This window comes from Carettochelys insculpta, chromosome 18 (genome assembly GCF_033958435.1).
Source record: "Carettochelys insculpta isolate YL-2023 chromosome 18, ASM3395843v1, whole genome shotgun sequence".
Lineage (NCBI taxonomy): Eukaryota > Metazoa > Chordata > Testudines > Carettochelyidae > Carettochelys > Carettochelys insculpta.
In genome coordinates this window covers 1599263-1619000 of record NC_134154.1, presented here as the reverse complement: position 1 = coordinate 1619000, position 19738 = coordinate 1599263, and the positions used below count along the sequence as shown (strand labels likewise).

General features: G+C 58.7%; 2 protein-coding genes across 10 annotated transcripts; one reads left to right on the top strand and one right to left on the bottom strand.

Annotated features, from left to right (window-relative positions):
• Positions 1–921: 921 nt before the first annotated feature.
• LOC142022871 (E3 SUMO-protein ligase ZBED1-like) lies at positions 922–10908 on the bottom strand. Of its 3 annotated transcripts, none has more exons than XM_075013169.1 (3): positions 10781–10908; positions 6110–6331; positions 922–4333 (listed from the first exon to the last, which is right to left on the bottom strand). In XM_075013169.1, the coding sequence occupies exons 2-3, from the start codon at positions 6316–6318 to the stop codon at positions 2545–2547; spliced, it is 1998 nt and encodes a 665-aa protein (XP_074869270.1). In that variant the 5' UTR covers positions 6319–6331; positions 10781–10908; the 3' UTR covers positions 922–2544. The 3 variants fall into 3 exon arrangements, with proteins under 3 accessions (XP_074869270.1, XP_074869269.1, XP_074869271.1); XM_075013168.1 differs by lacking the exon at positions 10781–10908 and adding an exon at positions 8233–8390; XM_075013170.1 differs by lacking the exon at positions 10781–10908 and adding an exon at positions 8233–8390 and having other exon boundaries at positions 6132–6331.
• Positions 10286–19618, top strand: LOC142022879 (uncharacterized). 7 transcript variants are annotated; one of them, XM_075013190.1, is made up of 4 exons: positions 10286–10451; positions 10847–10973; positions 11216–11415; positions 13726–19618. In XM_075013190.1, exons 2-4 carry the CDS (start codon positions 10945–10947, stop codon positions 14760–14762), a joined length of 1266 nt encoding a protein of 421 aa, XP_074869291.1. In that variant the 5' UTR covers positions 10286–10451; positions 10847–10944; the 3' UTR covers positions 14763–19618. The 7 variants fall into 7 exon arrangements, with proteins under 7 accessions (XP_074869291.1, XP_074869293.1, XP_074869294.1 ...); XM_075013192.1 differs by lacking the exon at positions 10847–10973; XM_075013193.1 differs by lacking the exon at positions 10847–10973 and having other exon boundaries at positions 10422–10451; positions 11243–11415.
• The last annotated feature ends 120 nt before the right edge of the window (positions 19619–19738 follow it).

Here is a 19738-nt window from a genome sequence, read left to right as displayed (position 1 = left end):
TCGGCTCCTTGCAGGCCCCACCACCCAGCAAAGGCTCAGCACAGCCTGTGGCACTACATGCACTGCCCTTGGTGGCACTCGGCAGGCCCGTGCCTCCCCTTCCCTCTGGCGCCACGGCCCACCAGGTTCAGGAGGTGGCGGCCTGGGCCCCCGCAGCGTGATGTGGAAGCGGGGAGAGTTGTCCTGCCCCAGCAGTCAGCATGGGACTCACCACGATGGAGCCAGCAGAGTCCTGCTCTGTTAAGCCTGTGGACATCCTGGGACCAACTGTGCCAGGTCTGGAGCCTGTGTGGCCAGTGGGGCAGCTTGCGCTCATCCCCTGCCCTGCGTGGCCCTTTCGGGGGGGCACAGGTGCAGCTCTGTGGGCCAAGAGCGCCCCAGCACTTGGAGGGGTGCAGCAAGGGCTGCTGGTCCAGGGACACCCGAGTGGGGGGATCTTCACCCCGTGGATGCCAGCCATGCCTGCCTGCCGAGCTGTGGGTGTAGGGCAAGTCTCCCCAGGGGCCAGGCTGGGGCGTGCCAGTAACCAGGGAGCAGCAGCTCAGCGGCTACGCCTGTTTCTGCCAGGATCAGGCAGTTCCCCCTGCCCCGCCCTGCCCCAGCCGCTCTGTATGTCAACGGCTGAGCTGGCACAGAGGCTGGCTGAAGCCAAGTGCACTTGGGTCTGGCAGTTCACCCTGGCTCCCAGCTGCCCCTGCATGCACAGGGCTCCGCCAGCCCCACTCCCAGGCACTAGCTACTGAGCCAGTCCCACAGCTGGGGCTCTGCCAGAGGTTCTGCTGTTGCGCAGCCTCCCTGCCAGGTGTGCCTGGCACTCCAGCATAGCCCTGGCTGTGCCTTGCAGCCAAGGCTCACGTGAATAAGCCACACCCACATAGTGTCTTCCTCAGGTGCCTTTATTAACAGCAGCAAAACCACCCCCCTTTTGGGCATAGTACCCCCAAGCTGTCCAAACCCCACACTGGTACCCACCTAAAACCCTCCGTCATGCCCACCATTGCCCCGTTCCTAGGGCCCGGTAATTTCCACACCCACCCTGACCCCATTCATAGAACAGTGGAACTGGGAGGGACCTCGAGAGGTCATCAGGTCCAGCCCCTGCCCTCCCACAGGAGCAGGCACCTGAGATCATCCCTGTTAGCTATTTGTCTAACCTGCTCGTACACATCTCCAGGGAAGGAGATTCCACAGCCTGCCCAGGGAAGGGACTCGTGTTTCACCACTCTGCCAGTTAGAAAAATGTTCCTGATGTAAACCTCCCACGCTGCACTTTAAGCCCATTGCTGCTTCTCCTGGTTCCAGAGGTTGAGGTGAGTAATTTTTCTCCTTCCTCTTTGTAACCTGCTTTTCGGTGCATGAAAGCTGCTGCCACATAGCCTCTCAGCCTTCGCCTTTCCAAACTAAACCAACCCAGTTCTATTGCTCTTCCCTCACAGCTCATGTTCTCTAGACTTTTAAACATTCTTGCTGTTCTTCTCTGGACCCGCTCCAATTCCTCCTCATCTTTCCTGAAATATGGGGCCCAGACTGTACACACTGCTCCAGCTGAGGCCTAATGAGCACGGAGTCAAGCAGAAGGATGGCTACTCGTGTCTTGCTCCCCACACTCCTGCGAACGCAGCCCAGAACCACGTTTGCTAATTCCTAGGGCTCGCCATAACTTCCTGCAGGTTTGCAGGACACTTTTTTCATGCATGGAAAAGCCTTAAGCAGTAATAGTCCGACTATTTACTGACCATTACCAAGCAAGCAAAATACCCAGGCTAAACACACAGTGCTACATGCACCCACCTTGATCGAGGCAGGCAACTTCCCCCGCTGGCCAAGCAAGGTCATGCAGAGGATTCCTGGCAGCTCTGGTCTGGGGCCGTGTCCTGGGGGAGAGTTCTTCTTCCGGGTCTTCCCTTTTCTGTGTTCTCCCTCCCTGCTGGTCCCCTGCTTGGACCCCAGTTGACAGAGTGAACCTGGAGTCCTGCCTAGCTATACTGTATCCAATTACCTGGCTAACATTTTACTAACCAACCCTACCGGCCTGTAAGAGAACTACCTACCGACTCGTACCCCACCACCTTCACTGATTTATGCCTCGCACAGCAAATTCAAGCATGGTCGGATAGCCACACGCCAGGTGGCGACCAGACAAACCAACACTAGGGAAGGGAGGCCCAGGATGGCGGAATGAGGATTCCACAACCCCCACTAGTGAGGAGGAGGAGGAGGAGTTTCTTGCCAGAGGAAATAGTGTTAGTTTCTAAGTTTTCTGTTACCATCTAGAGACCTAGGTGCTTAGCCGGTGACGCCGAGGGCTAGCCAGACAAGGCCTCCTTCTGAGCAGCCCAGCGTTACAGGATGTGAATGCCATTCAGGTGGAAGATGTGGATGTGACTCCCTGCGTTACAGCTAACAGCTGCTGCTCTCTCAGTCTGGGTGCAGATGAAGGCCTCTGGCCTTCCAGTATGGCTCCAGAAAAAACTCATGTCCCCACTTTTGTGCACAGTACCCCGAGCAGTCCAACCCCCAAAGCAGCAGCTTATGCTTGCAGTTCTACTGCTTATTTTGGTTAAGGAAAACGCACATGTCTACCTGCTGTGGCGTTAGTCCTGAGTGAAGCCGACCCACAGTACGGCCAGCGGGAGAAAACATGCGTTCTGCAGGCTCCGATGTTCCCGGGATGCACAGGTAACCATTTGCCAGTTTTGCTAGCCGGGGAAAACGCTGTGCGTTGGCCTTCCACCACTCCAGGGGACTGCATTCCAGCGAGGGGCAAGGATCCCTGAAGTAACTCTCCAGCTCGTGTTCCACAGCATCCTCCTCAGGCTCCGGCTTGGTGTAGCCTTCCCCGAGAAGCAGCACCATGACACTTGCCTTCTTCTCTGGCGCTGGCTCCGTCAGCCCATCTGGCTCAGGCCCAGCACCCGGAGGTTCTGCTGCTTCCAGTCCTGATGCAAGTCCTAGAAGCGTTGCCTTCGCTGCTTTCTGGACAGCTGCTGGAAGAAAGCGCATGTGTTTATGCCGTGGATCAAGCAAGGAGGCAATCAGTGCCGGGTTGGCCGTTACGCCAGGGTCACTGGGTGTCATGCGACGCTCCAGAGAGGCGCGAATGGCATTTTTGAAGGCAGCGACAGGCGTACCCTCTGCAGAAGCCTCGCTTTTGAGGTGAGTCTGGAGAAGGCTGTTGCAGATGGGGTAAACGTTTGAAATCGCCTTGGACTGTTCGGAGGACATGACCATTGTTGCGCACTTTAAGGTGGAAAGCACTGGTAAGATGTCCTCTATTAACTGCCAGTGAGCCTCAGCCAGCTGAAGCTCACAGGCATCAGAGAGCTTTGTGACAGTGCCATCGGAAAGCACAGCTGTTATGGCCCCCCTCTGCTCGCTGAGCCTGCTGAACATGTCATACACTGAACTCCAGCGAGTTTCACACAACTGCAGGGGATGCTGCTGCTGAACTTGAAGCTGACTTTGTTTTCCTTCCAGTGCCTCCATGGCCCCAGGGCTGCGGTGGAAGTGCGTGACAAGTTTACTCGCCGCTGTGAAGACATCCTTCATATGCGCCAGCCTGAATCCATCATTTATAGCTAGCTGCAAGGTATGGGCAAAACAGTTGATGGACTCCCAGGGAACATGAACTGGTGAGTTGGCAAGCGCAACGTTGCCTGTGTGGTCATGCACGCAGGCCAGCACACGGCCTGCCAGCCCCCACCTTCCCACAACAGCATCTACCGCTTCTGCAAGGTGTGCCGCTGGCTCTCTCTCTGGGAGCCGGATCGTTTGCAGAACTGCTGATCGCCACTCCCAGTTTTCAATGTAATGGCAAGTGACAGTCACGTAGCTTTCCGCAGGCAACACCGTCCAGCAGTCAGCAGTTAAAGCTACTTTACTGGCTTTGTCCAACTGCTCACGGAGTGCCTTCACGCTGGCGCCATAGCGCTTTTCCAACCGCAAGGCCAGCGCCTGTCTTGCTGGCACGTGGTATTCCGGTTCCACAAAGCTCATGAGAGCACGGAAACCGGACCCCTCAACGAAACTCACAGGCAGCATGTCTGTAGTGATCATGGTGCACAACAAGTCCGTCAGCTCTTCCTCGCGTTGTGTGCTGCACCTTCTGGAGGAGCCGCCAGAAGTAAAGGTTGTTGGCGCTGGCTGTCTGTGCTGTGTGTCACATGGAACAGACGGGTGCTTCAGCCTCAGATGGTTGCGCATGGAGCCAGTACTCCGAGCGTACTTCAGCTCAGCAGAGCACAGCTTACACTTCACAGTGTCCTTGCTGATTTGGGTGAAATGATCCCAGGCAGCGCTCTTCTTTGATCGCTCCATCTTAACTACGCAGCAGCTGTCACCAACAACAAGAGCAGAGACCTCAGGGCCACGTGAACCGTGACAAAGACTGGCAAGTGTCACAGATAGGCGGGACGTGGGCAAACTTATTGCTGTGTTGTGCCCAGGAAAACAAGGACAAGTAATAGCTGTGGGAAGATGGCTACCCAAGTGTGAGGTCGGGAGCTGGGATGAACCCTTGGAAAGGGGGATTACTTTGCAAGGGGAAACCAATGTGGTCACAAAGACACTGGAGAGCCAGGGAGGGGAATGTTGTATACAAAGAATAGGTAAGTGCTGACGCAGCAAAGCCCCAGCAGGGGCCAGCAGCTCACAGAGAACACTGGTGCCAAGATAGGTGTACAGGGCTAACAGAGAAGCCCCATGTCCCACCAACAGCCGGGACGCTGGGCAAGCCAGGAGGCTAATCTCAGGCCTGTGTTGGCACAACACTTCTTTGAAGTGCAGAGTGGCAGGGGAGGGCTTGGGGAGTGTCACCTGTAGAGGGGTACACGGTGTGGTCCTGGTCTCCTGGCCCTGCAGAAATACCTGTTGAGGGCTGCCAAGCTTGTGACAGGTTCCTTGCTGCTCCCCCAGGCCCTGTGGAGGGGCCACTTTTCAACCTCTCAATGGTTAGGGGCAACACCAGGCGCGGAGGAGCTGTTCTTTTATCAGTGTGCAACAGCCACCCTCAGTGTGTTAAACTGCCATGGGGGAACAACACCATCCTACAAGCCAAGCACCACGTTGGGAAGCCGAGATGCTAACAGTCTCGGGGATATTGTCCACCACCGGGTGGGTGTGGGGTGTGAGTAACACTGACGGTGCCCCTCCTTCACCTTTTTCTGGGGGAAGGTGATTCCCCTCCCTCTTGGCTGGACATAATGCACATTTCCGGTGGGGCCATGCCTCACCCCTTCAGCCAGACCCTTCTCAGACCGGCCTTTAGTCCTTGGGGAGCCCCCGCTCCGCAGCTGCTCAAGTACGAGATCAGCTCATTGGCGTTGCAATAGCGGGTAGGAGGCTGTTGGCGCTGAGAGTCCTTTGGGGCCATTGGCTGGCCTGGCCTGGCCAGGGGAGAGGGGCAGAGATGGGGAGAAATGGGTTTCACTCAGCACAGCAATGGGGGAAGGTGTGTGTCACATTGTTCTCCTGAGACCACCCCAGGGGACCGGTGTCAGAACAGGGCCCTACAACTGCACCTGCCCAGCACTCCTGCTGCCTAGCAAATGGGCCAGGCTGCCTGATGATCTGCTCTGTCTGACTGGGGAGTGGGACACAGGCAGACCAAGTGACCTGGCCGAGGTCAGAGAGAACGTCTGTGTCAGGGCAGGGAACAGAACACAAGGAGGGCTCTCTGCACGTTTATCTGCTACAGAGTTAAGCCCAAGAGAGCAGGGCCTGCCTCATCCATCCTCCCGCAGCCCCAGAGCCCAGCCCCTCTCACACAACGTCAGAGATCAGCCACAGCCAGGAAAGGACTCCAGGAACTGCAACCTCCTTCCAGCACACTGGCACCAGAGGCCATCTCGAGGCACTAAGAGCAGCTGGACCCAGCCCAGAGTGCTGGTACCTGCTGCTCCAGCCTGCGCCTTTCCACTCACACCTCCAGTCAAGGCTGAACATGGCCAAGGTGGTGGGGATGCACACAGAGACCTGGGAGGGGCTGCGGAGGGGACAGTCCCTCACTCAGGAGCCAATGATATTGGGGCTGAGACCCAGGGAATAGGGCAATGAGGAACCCTGAACCAACACCAGCCCAGTGCTGCGGAGCTCACACATCTTCACGTACCCGAGGGAACAGGAATCCTCACCCAGCCAGCGCACGCTCTCATAATTCTCCTGCATCACAGCCCTGTGGAGGGCTCTCTGCCCCGGGTCCAGCAGAGCCCATTCCTCCCCAGAGAAATACACAGCCACCTCCTGGAAGGTCACTGGCTCCGCCACCGTCATTTCCTTTCTCTGTCTCTTCAGGGCACGGGCTGATCTGCAGCAAGACATGGGTGTTCTGCACCTGTCGGGGTAGAAGGTCATTGGAGCCATTTCAGAGGGGGCTTTAATCCCTTCCACGCCCCCAATCTCCCCAGATTCTCTCCCCATCGACAGACATGGTAGACTCTGGCAGTCTTCCTCCATTTCTGTGCAGCGCAGACCCAGCCCTCCCATCAGGGCTAAACTGAGACTTGACACACCCTCTTCACACCAGAGATGAATACCACTAATCAGGTGCTTATTATTAAACATGTGGGGAGAGATCCTGAGCCTGTGAATCTAGGAATTTTAGGACAGATCATTAAATCATGTGTCACAAGGCTTTGAATTTAACCCAGTGACCCCGTACAAACCTCTAGTTCCCCAGAGCATATTTTCTAGAAAGCTGACCAGCGTTGACTGGAAGACAGCAAGAGATGGAGAATCCGCCACTTTGGATATCGTTTCAGCCATGAGTCATCTTCCCTATCAAACAGCTGTGCCTCCTTTGGAGTCTGAAAGTGTCAGGCTTCAGCGGTCAGCTATTTGTTCACACAGCGCCATTACCCACTAGATTGAAGAGCCATGGGGGACCCAGCAGTTTCTCTTCATGAGCAGACAGTCTCAGAGGGTGGGGTTCACAGATCAAGCAGTCCCATGTATCAGAGGGCTAACTGAGTTAGTCTGTATCTTCAAAAACACAAGCAGTCCCATGGCACCTTAGAGACTAATGGACTTGTTAAGTCAGGAGCTTTTGTGGGTAAATCTGAAGTAGTAGGTTTTACCCACAAAAGCTCCTGACCTATTAAATGTGTTAGTCTTTTTAAGGTGCCACTGAACTGCTTGTTATTTGTGAGACTTATACAGTGTAACCCATTTAGCTTTCAGCATACTTAATTGTTTTAAACCAATACCACACAAATCAGCTTGAAATTCCTATGTCCTGGTGAAGCCAAGGCGGACTGCGGGTGCAGCCCTGTGCAGGGCAGAGAGGTGCTCAGGCCTCACACCCAGAGGCTAAGGGCCGGTGGGACAATGGTGAGTGTGTGAATGAGGTGCACACGGTGGGAACGGGTTAGTCAGAGGTTCACAGTGAAGTTGTGTTTGTTCTTTTTCCTATGTTAGGAGTGGGTGTGGGTCTTCACACGATCATACAGATATCGCAGTAAGAAGTAAGGCCCAACCCTCCCTCCTGCTGCACGTATTCGAATGAGGCCAGGCCCGCAAATACCCTGGACCGGACCGGACTGGACCGTCTGCAGCTGCCCCACCCCCACCCCCACTGGTGTCATTTCTGGGCTGGCAGGGCCCCGATCCTGTTCTTACTTCTTCCCCGACTCGTTCCTCGGCCCCTTTCCTGCCCCCTCGGCCCCACCCGCTGACGGACTCCCCCCGTGCGGACAGGCCCCCCCGCGATTTGCTTGGGGCAGCGGGGCTGTCATCGGGAGTGGGGAGGCAGCGGGGGGCGGGGCTGTCATCGGGAGTGGGGAGCAGGGAGGAGCACACCAGGGAGCAGCCAGGGATGGAGCCATAACCAGGGGGGCAGGGTGTCACGGAGGGTGGAGGCAACGGGGGACTGGGCTGTCACCGGGGGGGGGGCAGCGGGGTCGGGGCCGTCAGCCGGGGGGCAGCGGGGCTGTCACCAGGGGAGGGGGGAGGCAGCGGGGGGCGGGGCTGTCACCGGGGGGGGGGGCGGGCAGCGGGGGGCGGGGCTGTCACCAGGGGAGGGGGGAGGCAGCGGGGGACGGGGCTGTCACCGGGGGGGTGGCAGCGGGGTCGGGGCCGTCAGCCGGGGGGCGGCGGGGCTGTCACCGGGGGGGAGGCAGCGGGGGGCGGGGCTGTCACCAGGGGAGGGGGGCGGGCAGCGGGGGGCGGGGCTGTCACCGGGGGGGGGGGCAGCGGGGGGCGGGGCTGCACACGGCCCCGGCCCGGCTCTCGGCTCACCTGCCGGCGGCGGCTCCGCAGCGGGCGGGAGGGGGAGGCTGCCCGGGGCGGGCTCCAGCCGGCGGGGCGCTGTGCGGGGCTCCGGCGGCGGACGGGTTAACCCCGCGCTTCAGGCCGGGCTACACGCTGCGGCCGTTGCACAGCCGGAAGCAGCTCCGTCTCGGCACCGGCGTTTCCGGGCGTGCTGCGCATGCGCACCGTGCGGAGCATGCTCCGCTCCTGCCTTTCCCCTCACGTGGGGCCAGACGCTCCTCCCTGCTTGTTACAGGCAGCAAAAGGAGCCAACCGCAGCGAGGGTGGGCGGGATCCGAGCAAGGAGTGGACACAGATTGGTCTGTGGGAAGGGGGAGGCAGAAGAGGGGCAGAGGGGAAATCAGGCTGGGTGGGAACAGACAGGGAGGGACGGGGGGGGGTAACAGTGACTCCGGGGGGAGGAGCCCCCGCTGAGTGTGCAAAGGGGGTAACAGTGACCCCGGGGGGAGCTCCCTGCTGAGTGTGCAAAGGGGGTAACAGTGACCCCAGGGGGAGGAGCCCCTGCTCAGTGTGCAAACGGGGTAAGAGTGACCCCAGGGGGAGGAGCCCCCTGCTGTGTGTGCAAAGGGTAACAGTGACCCCGGGGGAGGAGCCGCTGCTGAGTGTGCAAACGGGGTAAGAGTGACCCCGGGGGAGGAGCCGCTGCTGAGTGTGCAAAGGGTAACAGTGACCCCAGGGGGAGGAGCCCCCTGAGTGTGCAAAGGGGGTAACAGTGACCCCGGGGGAGGAGCCCCTGCTCAGTGTGCAAACGGGGTAAGAGTGACCCCAGGGGGAGGAGCCCCCTGCTGTGTGTGCAAAGGGTAACAGTGACCCCGGGGGAGGAGCCGCTGCTGAGTGTGCAAACGGGGTAAGAGTGACCCCGGGGGAGGAGCCGCTGCTGAGTGTGCAAAGGGTAACAGTGACCCCAGGGGGAGGAGCCCCCTGAGTGTGCAAAGGGGGTAACAGTGACCCCGGGGGAGGAGCCCCCTGCTGAGCGTGCAAAGGGGTAACATTTACCCCGGGGATGAGCCCCTGCTGAGTGTGCAAAGGGGGTAACAGTTACCCCGGGGGAGGAGCCCCCCGCTGAGTGTGCAAAGGTGGGAGGGTAATGGAGCAGATCCATGTTACTGCCCACCCCTAGCTAAGCCACAGAGATGTCTTGTGTTCCCCTGGAACCGCTGCTCTTCCCTTACGCGGAAGAAGCCCTGGGCAGGGTCCAGTGGGGGTTCTGACGCTTGGATCAAAATTCAGCACCGGCTCCCTTTACCCAGCCCGCCCCCGGTGCCAGGGCGCACACCCAGTCGCAGGTCACATGAGCCCAGTGTGGCAACCGGCCTGTCACCGCCGTGCCAGCCGCACGGCCCAGCCCGCTGCGGCGGTGTGCAGGGGCTGCTTGTCACACGCTCACCCCAGGGGAGCAGTAACTTCTGGGGTGACTTCCTCACTGCCCCCGGCACGGGTTTTCCCGTCCCAGCTCCCTGCCCCAACAGGGGTTCCCCAGCCCCAGCGCCTCCCTTGTCCCTTCAGTGCCCCCCGGTTTGCCCAGCCCCAAAGCCCCCCAGTTATGGAGGGGCTATGGAGAAAGGCGGGGGACAGGCACGTCACGCGGGGGGCTATGGAGAAAGGGGGGGCAGGCACGTCAGACGGGAGGGCTATGGAGAAAGGCAGGGAGCAGACAAGTCACGCGGGGGGCTATGGGGAAGGGGGGCAGGCACGTCACGCGGGGGGCTATGGGTAAAGGCGGGGAGCAGGCACGTTACGCGGGGGGCTATGGGGAGAGGCGGGGAGCAGACACGTCACGCGGGGGGGCTATGGAGAAAGGGGGGGCAGGCACGTCACGCGGGGGGCTATGGGGGGCAGGCACGTCACGCGGGGGGCTATGGGTAAAGGCGGGGAGCAGACACGTCACGCCGGGTGCTATGGGGAGGGGGGCAGGCACGTCACGCGGGGGGCTATGGGGAGAGGCGAGCCCGGGGAGTGGGGGTTGCCCCAGCCCGCCCCCAAGGCTTAGTGCTGGGGATAGGCCGGTGTGCTAAGTGCACCAATCAGAATGCGGTGAGGTGTGACAGGCACAAGCCAGAACCAACCAGAGCTGGGAGAGAAGCTCCTTGTTTGTGCGCCCTGATTGGCTGAGGGATCCCCCAGCCGCTGCAGCCCGGGAGAGGGGAACCCCCGGGGGCAGAGCCGCAGCCTGGCCGGAACCCCCGGTAAGAGACCCGCTGCGATCCCGGCCCCGGGCGGCGCTGAGAGCCAGAGGGCCTGGGGGCTGCAATGGGGGGTCGTGGGGCTGGGGAAGATGGGGCCGCCACTGAGAAGCAAAGGGGGTGGGGTCGGGCGGGGGAGGCGGTTGCAGCCCCCTCCTGGCTGGGGCGGGGGATGGGGAGACCCTGGCAGCTGCTCCGGCTGGGGTAGGAGGGGGGTAAGGCTGCCCCGCCCAGCAGCTGGTGGGGAGTCTGTCCCCCAGACCCGCCGGATGGCATGTTTCTGATGTTCCCAGTATTTGCTCTGCTTTCTTTGTTGCTGAGATGTGGCTCACCTGCAAATGAATCAGGAGGCAGTCCAAGCGCTTCTGGGCTTCTTCCAGATATCGCTTCTTTTTCAGAGATTTCACAAGCTTTCAGAAGAAGTTCCAATCCATCTTTTTCAACTTCACACGTCTGACATGGATTCTGTGACGTCCTCCTTTTTGACTTGTGGTTGATGCCTTACCATCATCACCCATGTTCTGTGTAAAGAAACTTTGCCTTGACTTCGTGCCCTGCCGATAGTGGGGGTTAATGTCTAGGATCTAGATCTATCTACAAGAGAAACATGAGTCTCTGGGTGGGATAGGGGTTGGAGGTGGGCATCATAGAGTGCTGGGAGAGAGCCTTGCAGGTGGCTTTAATGCCCATCATCTCACACAGACATTCTTTGCCTTAAATATTAAAGCCCCCTCTGAAAAATCTCCAGTTACCTTCTCCCCTGACAGGTGCAGAACTCCCCTGTCTTGCTCCAGATCAGCCCCTGTCCTGAAGAGACAGAGAAAGGAAATGGCTGCAGCAAAGCTGGTGACCTTCCAGGAGGTGGCTGTGTGCTTCTCTGAGGAGGAGTGGGCTCTGCTGGACCTGGGGCAGAGAGCCCTCTACAGAGAGGTGATGCAGGAGAATTATGAGACCCTGCGCTGGCTGGGTGAGGATTCCTGTCCCCTGGGATCTCGGAGGCTGTGTGGGATCTGCAGCCTCTGGGTTAGCTTTGGTTCAGGGTCCCTCAGTGCCCCCTGTACCCCAGTGTCATGACTATCAGCCCAATACTCATTGGCTCCTGTGCGAGAGCCTGTCCCCTCCATGCCTTCCCCCGGGCAAGCAGGTTCAGAGACATGGCAGTGGTGCTGCTCTTCCCACAACCCAGGTCTCCATGTGCCTCCCCACCATCTTGGCCATGTTCTGCCTTGGCTGGAGGTGTGAGTGGAGGGGCGCAGGCAGGACCGGCAGGTACCAGAATGCTGGGACTGGTTGCTGTTAGTGCCTGCAGGGTACCCCTGGTGCCAGTGTACTGAAGTTCTCAGAGTCCTTTCCTGGCTGTGGCTAAGCTCTGTGACGTGCTGGTTTCTGCCAGTGAGAGGGGCTGGGCAATGGGGCTGAGGCAGGTCACACTCCATAAGCGTTCGGGGGTGCAGGGGTTGCTCTGTAGCAGATAAACATGAGGAGAGCTCTTCTTCCATTTCAGGCACTGCATTTGGTCTTAGCAGATTTGTTTTCAGTTCCCTGCCCTGACACAGACGTTCTCTCTGACCTCGGCCAGGTCACTTAGTCTGCCTGTGTCCCACTCCCCAGTCAGACAGAGCAGATCATCAGGCAGCCTGGCCCATTTGCTAGGCAGCAGGAGTGCTGGGCAGGTGCAGTTGTAGGGCCCTGTTCTGACACCGGTCCCCTGGGGTGGTCTCAGGAGAACAATGTGACACACACCTTCCCCCATTGCTGTGCTGAGTGAAACCCATTTCTCCCCATCTCTGCCCCTCTCCCCTGGCCAGGCCAGGCCAGCCGATGGCCCCAAAGGACTCTCAGCGCCAACAGCCTCCTACCCGCTATTGCAACGCCAATGAGCTGATCTCATACCTGCGCAGCTGCGGAGCGGGGGCTCCCCAAGGACTAAAGGCCGGTCTGAGAAGGGTCTGGCTGAAGGGGTGAGGCATGGCCCCACCGGAAATGTGCATTATGTCCAGCCAAGAGGGAGGGGAATCACCTTCCCCCAGAAAAAGGTGAAGGAGGGGCACCGTCAGTGTTACTCACACCCCACACCCACCCGGTGGTGGACAATATCCCCGAGACTGTTGTCACCATCTCTGCTTCCCAACACGGTGCTTGGCTTGGAGGATGGTGTTGTTCCCCCACAGCCACACGCCCCTGGCAGTTTAACACACTGAGGGTGGCTGTCGCACATTGATAAAAGCACAGCTCCTCCGCATCCGGTATCGGCCCTAACCATTGAGAGGTTGAAAAGTGGCCCCTCCATGTGGCCTGGGGAGCAGCAGGGAACCTGGCACGACCTTGCCAGCAACAGCCAAACTCCGCCATGGCCAGCCATGGGAACAGCAGCACTTGTGGGCAGCTGGCAGGGTCCACCCAGCTACAGGCAGACAGGGATTGTGGATCAGGACTGTGGGCAGGGTCTGGAGCAGCCAGCCTAGGATTCACCTGACTGCTCAAACAACTTCTGCCTCCTGCTGGTTGAAGAAGCACATCCGAGCCAAAGAGCAGGATGAGCTGCACTCCCAGCCAGGAGCTTTGTGGACAGGGCCCTTGTGGGGGGCAGAGTTCTGCTAGGGCTTCTCTCTCCAAGTTCTGGTGACCTGCCGTGTGGCAGCTGCAGTCTGAGACCTGCCTGGGGCCTCAGTTTCAGACCTGCAAGTCCTCAGAGAGCTCACATTTAAGTTGTACGTACCTGTCATGCCCCGGGATGGAACGGGCCATGCAGGAGGCTTAGCTGTACCCTAGAGAGTGCAGCAGGTGCTCAGCTATTCCGGGGAAAGAATTGGGCCATTCCCATGCCAAGGGTGATGTACCGTTAGTCCAGGTAAGCAAGATTTCCAGTTTGCAAATCTAATGTGATCTTCTGGGTGGAGCGAGGGGAGAAGCTGAAGGCCCCAGATCTCCAGGGCTCTGAGGAAGGGCAGATTATCAGTGACCCACACACAGGTGAGCAGTCCACTGAAGTGACAGAACTCAGTTTGTGTGTCCTCACAGCAGATGTCATTACTTGTGCATTTTCCCCCAGTCTGACTGCCCCTTCAGCCTGTTCCCAACTCCAGTCAGCGTGGGGGCAGGGCTGGATTCTCTGCTCGGGGGAAGGATTGTGAGGAAGGAGGATGAACTCAGCTCATGATTATTCAGCCTTTCCAGTTGGTCTTTGGATGTGTTCCCCTTTTCCTATTCCCCTTTCTGAGTTTTCCTTTGTTCAGCACAGAGTGTGACTGCTGTTGGGATTCTCTCTCTGTCCCAGCAGGTGAGGGGACAGTGAGTGGAAACACTGAGAAGAGTCTTCAGCAGGAAGGACGGGAGCAAGTGGCTCCCCAGGGGATGTTCCTGGGAAGATCTGAAGTGCACGTTTCTCAGAGTCCTGAGCAGGAAGAGGCCTGTGAGACTCAGTGTAGTGCAGAAAGGCAGCTGGGTAACTCCAGTCACAGGAGCAGAAGGGCGAAAAGAAGCAAAGAAACCGTTCAAGAAGAAATCCCCCATCACCAAGCAGCCTGCACTTGCAGTGACTGTGGGAAAGTCTTCCAGTGGAGGCAGGCCCTCATTGTGCACCAGAGAACCCACACGGGAGAGAAACCCGTCAGCTGCTCTGCCTGCAGGAAGAACTTCAGTGAGTGCGCACACCTTGTTAGACATCGGAGAACCCACATGGGAGAGAAACCCTTCAGCTGCTCTGCCTGCGGGAAACGCTTCAGTCAGAGCTCAGGCCTTGTTAGACATGGGAGAACCCACACTGGAGAAAAACCCTTCAAGTGCCCTGACTGCGGGAAACGCTTCAGTGGAAACACGTACCTGGTTATACATCAGCGAACCCACACTGGGGAGAAACCCTTCGGTTGCTCTGAGTGCGGCAAGAGCTTCTGCCAGTATGCACACCTGATTAAACACCGGAGAACCCACACTGGGGAGAAGCCCTTCGACTGCTCTGACTGCGGGAAAAGCTTCAGTGACAGTCAGCACCTCGTTCGCCACCGCAGAACCCACACCGGAGAGAAGCCCTTCAGCTGCTGCGAGTGCGGGAGAAGCTTCTGCCAGAACGCACACCTGGTTATACACCAGAGAGTGCACACGGGGGAGAGGCCCTTCAAGTGCTCGGCCTGCGGGAAAAGCTTCAGTCGGCACTCAAGTCTGACTAGCCACCAGAGGACCCACACAGGAGAAAAACCCTTCAGCTGCTCTGATTGTGGGAAAAGCTTCACGCAGAGGCCGCACCTGGTTAGACACCGGAGGATCCACACCAGGGAGAAGCCCTTTAATGGCGCTGACTGGAAAAAACTTGAGTGAGACCCCACAACGAACTGACCATCCAGGGTTCCACACAGCGGCGAGCCCTCAGGTGCTGCCACAGGGGGAGAGCTGCAGTTGACACTCAGGCCGTCAGATACAGGCGAGTCCATGCGGGAGAGAACCCCTCCCCTCCTCTGTGGTGGGAAGCTCTTTGGTGAGAACACAGACCACTGGAATGCCAAAGAGCCAAGGGGGGGAAGCGTCACCTAACTTCCCTTTGAGCTGCGTGGCCCTGTGGCTGTGCACCAGCTGGGTAGGAGCCATGCTAGTGCTTAGGGCTGTGGCAGGAAGAGATGTCTCAGGCCCAGCTCAGACCTGCTGTGGCCAGGGGACAGTTGGCTATTCCAGGGCCTCAGCCCCAGAGGTGTGATGGCAGTGAGAGATGTCCCACCCCCGCTCCTCACAGCAGCACTTGTGCTGGGGGAGACACAGCCAGTGGGATTCTTCTCTTCTCGCTGCAATCCTTAGGTGGCTTGCATCTCACATCCCTCAACCCTGGGCCCCTCTCAGAGCCTCACCCCCTCAACCCTCTGTCTCAGCCCTGGGCCCCTCTTCCCTGCCCCAGAGCCAGCCCCCATGCCCCTGCTCCCCTACTGTTTGCCCCAGCCAGGGGCCCATACCCTGACCACATGCTGTTTGTTCTGTGCACCAGAAGGATGGTGATGTCTCACACGGTGCCTCCACATTGGGGCACAGAAAAAACTCATTCTGCACGTGGGTGGGGAAGACGGAGGGAGCATGTGGTGGAACTGCTCTGACTGTGAGAAAACCTCACCTCCCATTTCACATCAGAAAAGCCACCTGGGTGAACCCCTAGAACTGCTCTGGCCATGGGAAAAGGGTTAATGGGAGGTGATACCTCATGGAACAGCTGTGTGGAGGGAGGTGTAATGGATGTAGTTGAAGCTGATAAAACTTTAGTCTGTGCTCACATGTTCTGTCACAGTGGAGAACCCAAAGGTCAGCGAGAGACTATTGTAGTGTATCAGGTTTTCTGGGGGCACCGCTGACAGTGTGAAATGGGGGTGTATTGCTTAAAGACAGGGCTATGCTCCAGCCTGCGCGCTTGGGCACATGCTTTATATAACCACGTGCCTCGGGAACTGCTCAGCTGTGCTCTGCAGAGGGCTGGCTGAATCACTTTCCTTCTCAGCTTCCAAACCTGCCCCTATGCCACCAGCCATCAGACTGCGTGCCGGAAGCTGGCTGGTCAGAACACCACGGTTCTGTGGCGCATGGCTCCACAACCACCAGCCTGTAATGGTTTTGACTATGATGTGAATTAAACAAGGTATGAAGTGAGAGCATACAAATATTTCTCACAAGGATCCACTCACTCCCTGTGCCTCCAAGAGCAGGGTCTGTCACATGTTCCCCAGCTAGTCACACGTCCACACCACATGGTCTCCAGGAGCTGCCAGCATTGGAGGCCAAGCACCAGAGGGGGACTGCGCATACACTTGGCTAGAGCTGCCCACATCTGCACTAAACAGAGGAGTTCTCTGCCTGGCTCGCTGGCACAGGTGGGCAGTGACAAGTAACCACATCACAGTTGTGTTATGTGTCATCTCAAAAGCAGCTGCACTTAAGGGTTAGTGCCAGGGCTCTGGGCTCTCTGTGGTGATCTTGTGCAGCTTCCCAAGCACCTTCTGAGCTGGGTCAGCATGTCCGATGCAACTGTGCGGGCAGGGGCCATGGGGCTGTCAGCCACAGGGGTTGTGATGTGCATGGACACACAAACAACAAGGAGAGGTGCTGCATGAAGGACTTGTCAATAGTGACCAATGCACTCACCCAGTGATTTGGGAGCTCTGCTGGCCACATGCTGCTGATCTTCCCTCTTGTGCTCAGTGGGTAACTCACTCTGAGGCAGCTGAAATATCTGAAATCTGCTGCTCCAGTTCTTCCCCCACCAGCCCTCCCTGCAGAGGCCACCCAGGAGGTGGGGGGCAGAGCTGCCTCGGGGAGAGGCTCTCTGGCACTGAGCCCAAACTGTGCACAAGTTGGACACCCTCCCCCTTTGTCGTCAGGGCTGCGGGTTTTTCTTTCTGCTCCTCACTGAAGTTGTGACGCCCTGTGCCTGGCTGCCAGGGAGCACTAGGGCCAGGAGTCGCCTTGCACAGCTGCAGCGACAGACAAGCTGGTGCAGTGAGTGCAGCTCTGCTGGCATTGGCAGGCCAAGGCCCGGGGATAACTCCTGGGGAGGTGGCCAGTTCGGGAGTAGCCAGTGTAACTACCAGCCTCCCCCAGAGCAGCTCTAGTCAGTGTTTCCCATCATGGGCACCCTTCTTCTAGTAGCTGGTGTCTGCCCCACCTCCACTGGCTCCTCCATCTGCCCCAGATCACCTTCCTCCAGCAGAACAGATGAGTGGCAGGAGAGGTCTGGGCTCATCCCAGAGTTCTTGGCTTGTGCAAACTCTGCCCACTTTCAAGTGATGGGCCAGGCCCTGTTCTGGCACCCCTGGTGCGGCACAAGGGCCAGCAACAGGTGAACCACAGCGCAGCTGCCTGACACTAAGACTAAAGCCCAGGAGGGCTGTCAAACTACTGGCTCGTTCTGGCCCCGCTGTGGCCTTTGCAACTTCTCTGCTCACTGAGGAGCACCATGGGCGGAAAGGCTCCTGTGCACAACTGTCTTCTAGGGCTGGGGGGTTCAGATTTCTGGTCAGCCTGGAGGGCTGGGAGGGGCCTGCAAACACACTCAGCCCTGAGCAGCAGTGAGGTGCTTTGTACTGGTGGCTTCTGGGTTGTCTCCCCATCCCAGCACTGTTTTGTCCTTGTCACTGGGGAGACCGCCTGAACCCCCACTGAACAGGCTGGGTATGGTCTCATGGGCCCAGGCAGCTGTGACATGGGCCAAGGGACAGCTCTCCAGCCCGTCAAAGCTGCTTGATGTCCATTGGCCCAAAGCAACTGCTTGGCACGTGTGTGTCTGCTGGCTACAGCTGCCAGGGGATTCTTGCACTAGCAAAACCCCAGCAGCAGTAGGAGCCTCTTCCTGAGCCCCTCCTGCAGAGCCAGCCTCCCTCTTCCTGAGGCCCTCGCCCTGTGCCTGCCTCCCTTGCACCAGCCATCCCTCTCTGAGCTTGTCCCTAGCATTAGCTGTGCCTCCCCTTGCTTGAGCCTCTCCCACGGCACCAGCAGCCGCTGCCTGCCAAGGAGCAGCAAGGCTGAGGGGTGAGGAGGCAGCTCACAGCCACCCCCCGCCATCCCCATGGGTAACAATGGGACTCACCAGCTGCTTCCCCAGCAGCATCTTCACCCAGTGCCTCCCCCATTGCAGGTCCAGCCCATTCCAGCCCTGGACCACCCCCCAGTCACTGCTGGCTCCAGTGCAACCACAGCCAAGTGGTTGCAGGGCCACACCCACAAACTGGCCACAGAAAAAGGAGCACGACCAACAGGCTCCATATCTCCAGCCACGCACTACCCAGCAAACGGGAGCCATGCAGCCTCCCTTGCCAAGGGAGTCAGTGCAGCCCACCCTGTCAGCTGCAGGAACATCTGACCCCCAGGCAGGCAGTGCAGAGCTGCAGAACTATACCCTGCTGTGCAGCAGCCCCTGTGACCAGCCACCCCCCAACATGCTCCTCTCTCACCACTGCCTGGAGCCCATGTCTAGCCCCTGATGGCTGCTCCCCACCCAGTCCCCACATCCCTCCTGCAGCTAGACTGGACAAGCGGCTGGAGAGCCTGGAGATGTCTGCTGAGCCCATCCCACATACAAGGCCAGACCACAGGGCATGCTCCCTCCCTCCATGCCATGAGCAGGGGGACTGTGTAAGGAAACGAGAGTCACCAGGCTATGATAGATGTGACAGTTCTCCCTGTAGCCAAGCCACCCTGCACTACACCAGGGACCTGAGAGCTCTCTGCTCATCCCACACCTAGTGCAGTGTAGGGCCCTACTGCCAGCTCCCCTCATACCTCTGCCCTCGGCCTGTGGACCCCAGCCCTTCCCTGGTCTCAGGCTTCGAGGCTCAATGAGTCCCTGGTCTCTGTTGGGACTAACAACCAGGGAGAGAATCAGTGTGGTCTAGCTGCTGGGGTGGGGTGAGATGGGGCATCTGTGCCACTAGGCCCAGGCTGGGATCACAGCACGTTTCACCCTGGCCCTCAGCCACCACCATGTGGTCTGTCAGCCTGGGGCACTGCCCTGGGGGAGCTGCAGGGAGAGGGAGATTTCCCGCTCAGAGCCCCCAGGACTGGTTTTACTTCCACTCCCCACAAGAGCAGGAGCCTGTGAGCGAGGCAGAATAGGCTGTGCGTGTTTCTCATCCCCTCCCGCAAATGGAGGCGATAATCCCCTGTGGAGCAGCCAGTCTAGGGAACAGGAGCGGAACTCGGGAGACTGGGGTCTGGGCAATTGTGTCCAATGGCTGAGTGCACACGGGCTGGTGTTCAGAGACAGCTAGAGCATTTTAGAGCAGGCCTGAGAAATGACTGGTTTTCCTACCTGTCTGCTGCTAAAGGGGAAGCTACAACCCCCGTGAGCTGAGGCTTGTAGTGCGGGAGCCCCTACAGGGAGCCTGACCCCACCACACACAGATGCTTCTCCTGCCAGTGGCAGGCAGCTCCCCCAGCTGCACCACTCAGGGAGATACAGGCTGTGCAAGCAGACAGCACAGACAGGAGGTGGGCAGGTCTCTTTAGATACAGCCCAGTGGAACAGCTGTGAACTGCAAGGCCTGATTTCAGCCTACGGGCCAACCAGAGAAAGCCAACTGAGGATGTAGAGACCCCCATGAGAGACCATGTCAGGGACGGGTGACATCCCTGTTATCACCTGACTGCACAGACTGGCCTGGTGCCTGGGGGTGGGCCAGAGGGACAATTATCAGAGGAACATAGGCTGTGGGCACATCCGTCTGTCTCTTTCTCCTCCTCTCCCAGGTCCTGGTGGCAGAGTTACCCCAGGCACATCGCTCCAAAGCGCATCACAGGGTCAGAGTCACACAGAACACAAGAGTACG

What these genes read in the sequence shown, in the direction of transcription:
- LOC142022871 (XM_075013169.1), bottom strand. Translation starts at nt 6,318, where the DNA reads ATGTCTTGCTGCAGATCAGCCCGTGCCCTGAAGAGACAGAGAAAGGAA. An exon ending in GAGGATTCCTGTTCCCTCGG is followed by an intron (nt 4,334 to 6,109) that starts GTACGTGAAGAT and finishes TGTTGGTGACAG; the next exon opens with CTGCTGCGTAGTTAAGATGG.
- LOC142022879 (XM_075013190.1), top strand. Translation starts at nt 10,945, where the DNA reads ATGCCTTACCATCATCACCCATGTTCTGT. An exon ending in CATCATCACCCATGTTCTGT is followed by an intron (nt 10,974 to 11,215) that starts GTAAAGAAACTT and finishes CTCCCCTGACAG; the next exon opens with GTGCAGAACTCCCCTGTCTT. An exon ending in TGAGACCCTGCGCTGGCTGG is followed by an intron (nt 11,416 to 13,725) that starts GTGAGGATTCCT and finishes TCTCTGTCCCAG; the next exon opens with CAGGTGAGGGGACAGTGAGT.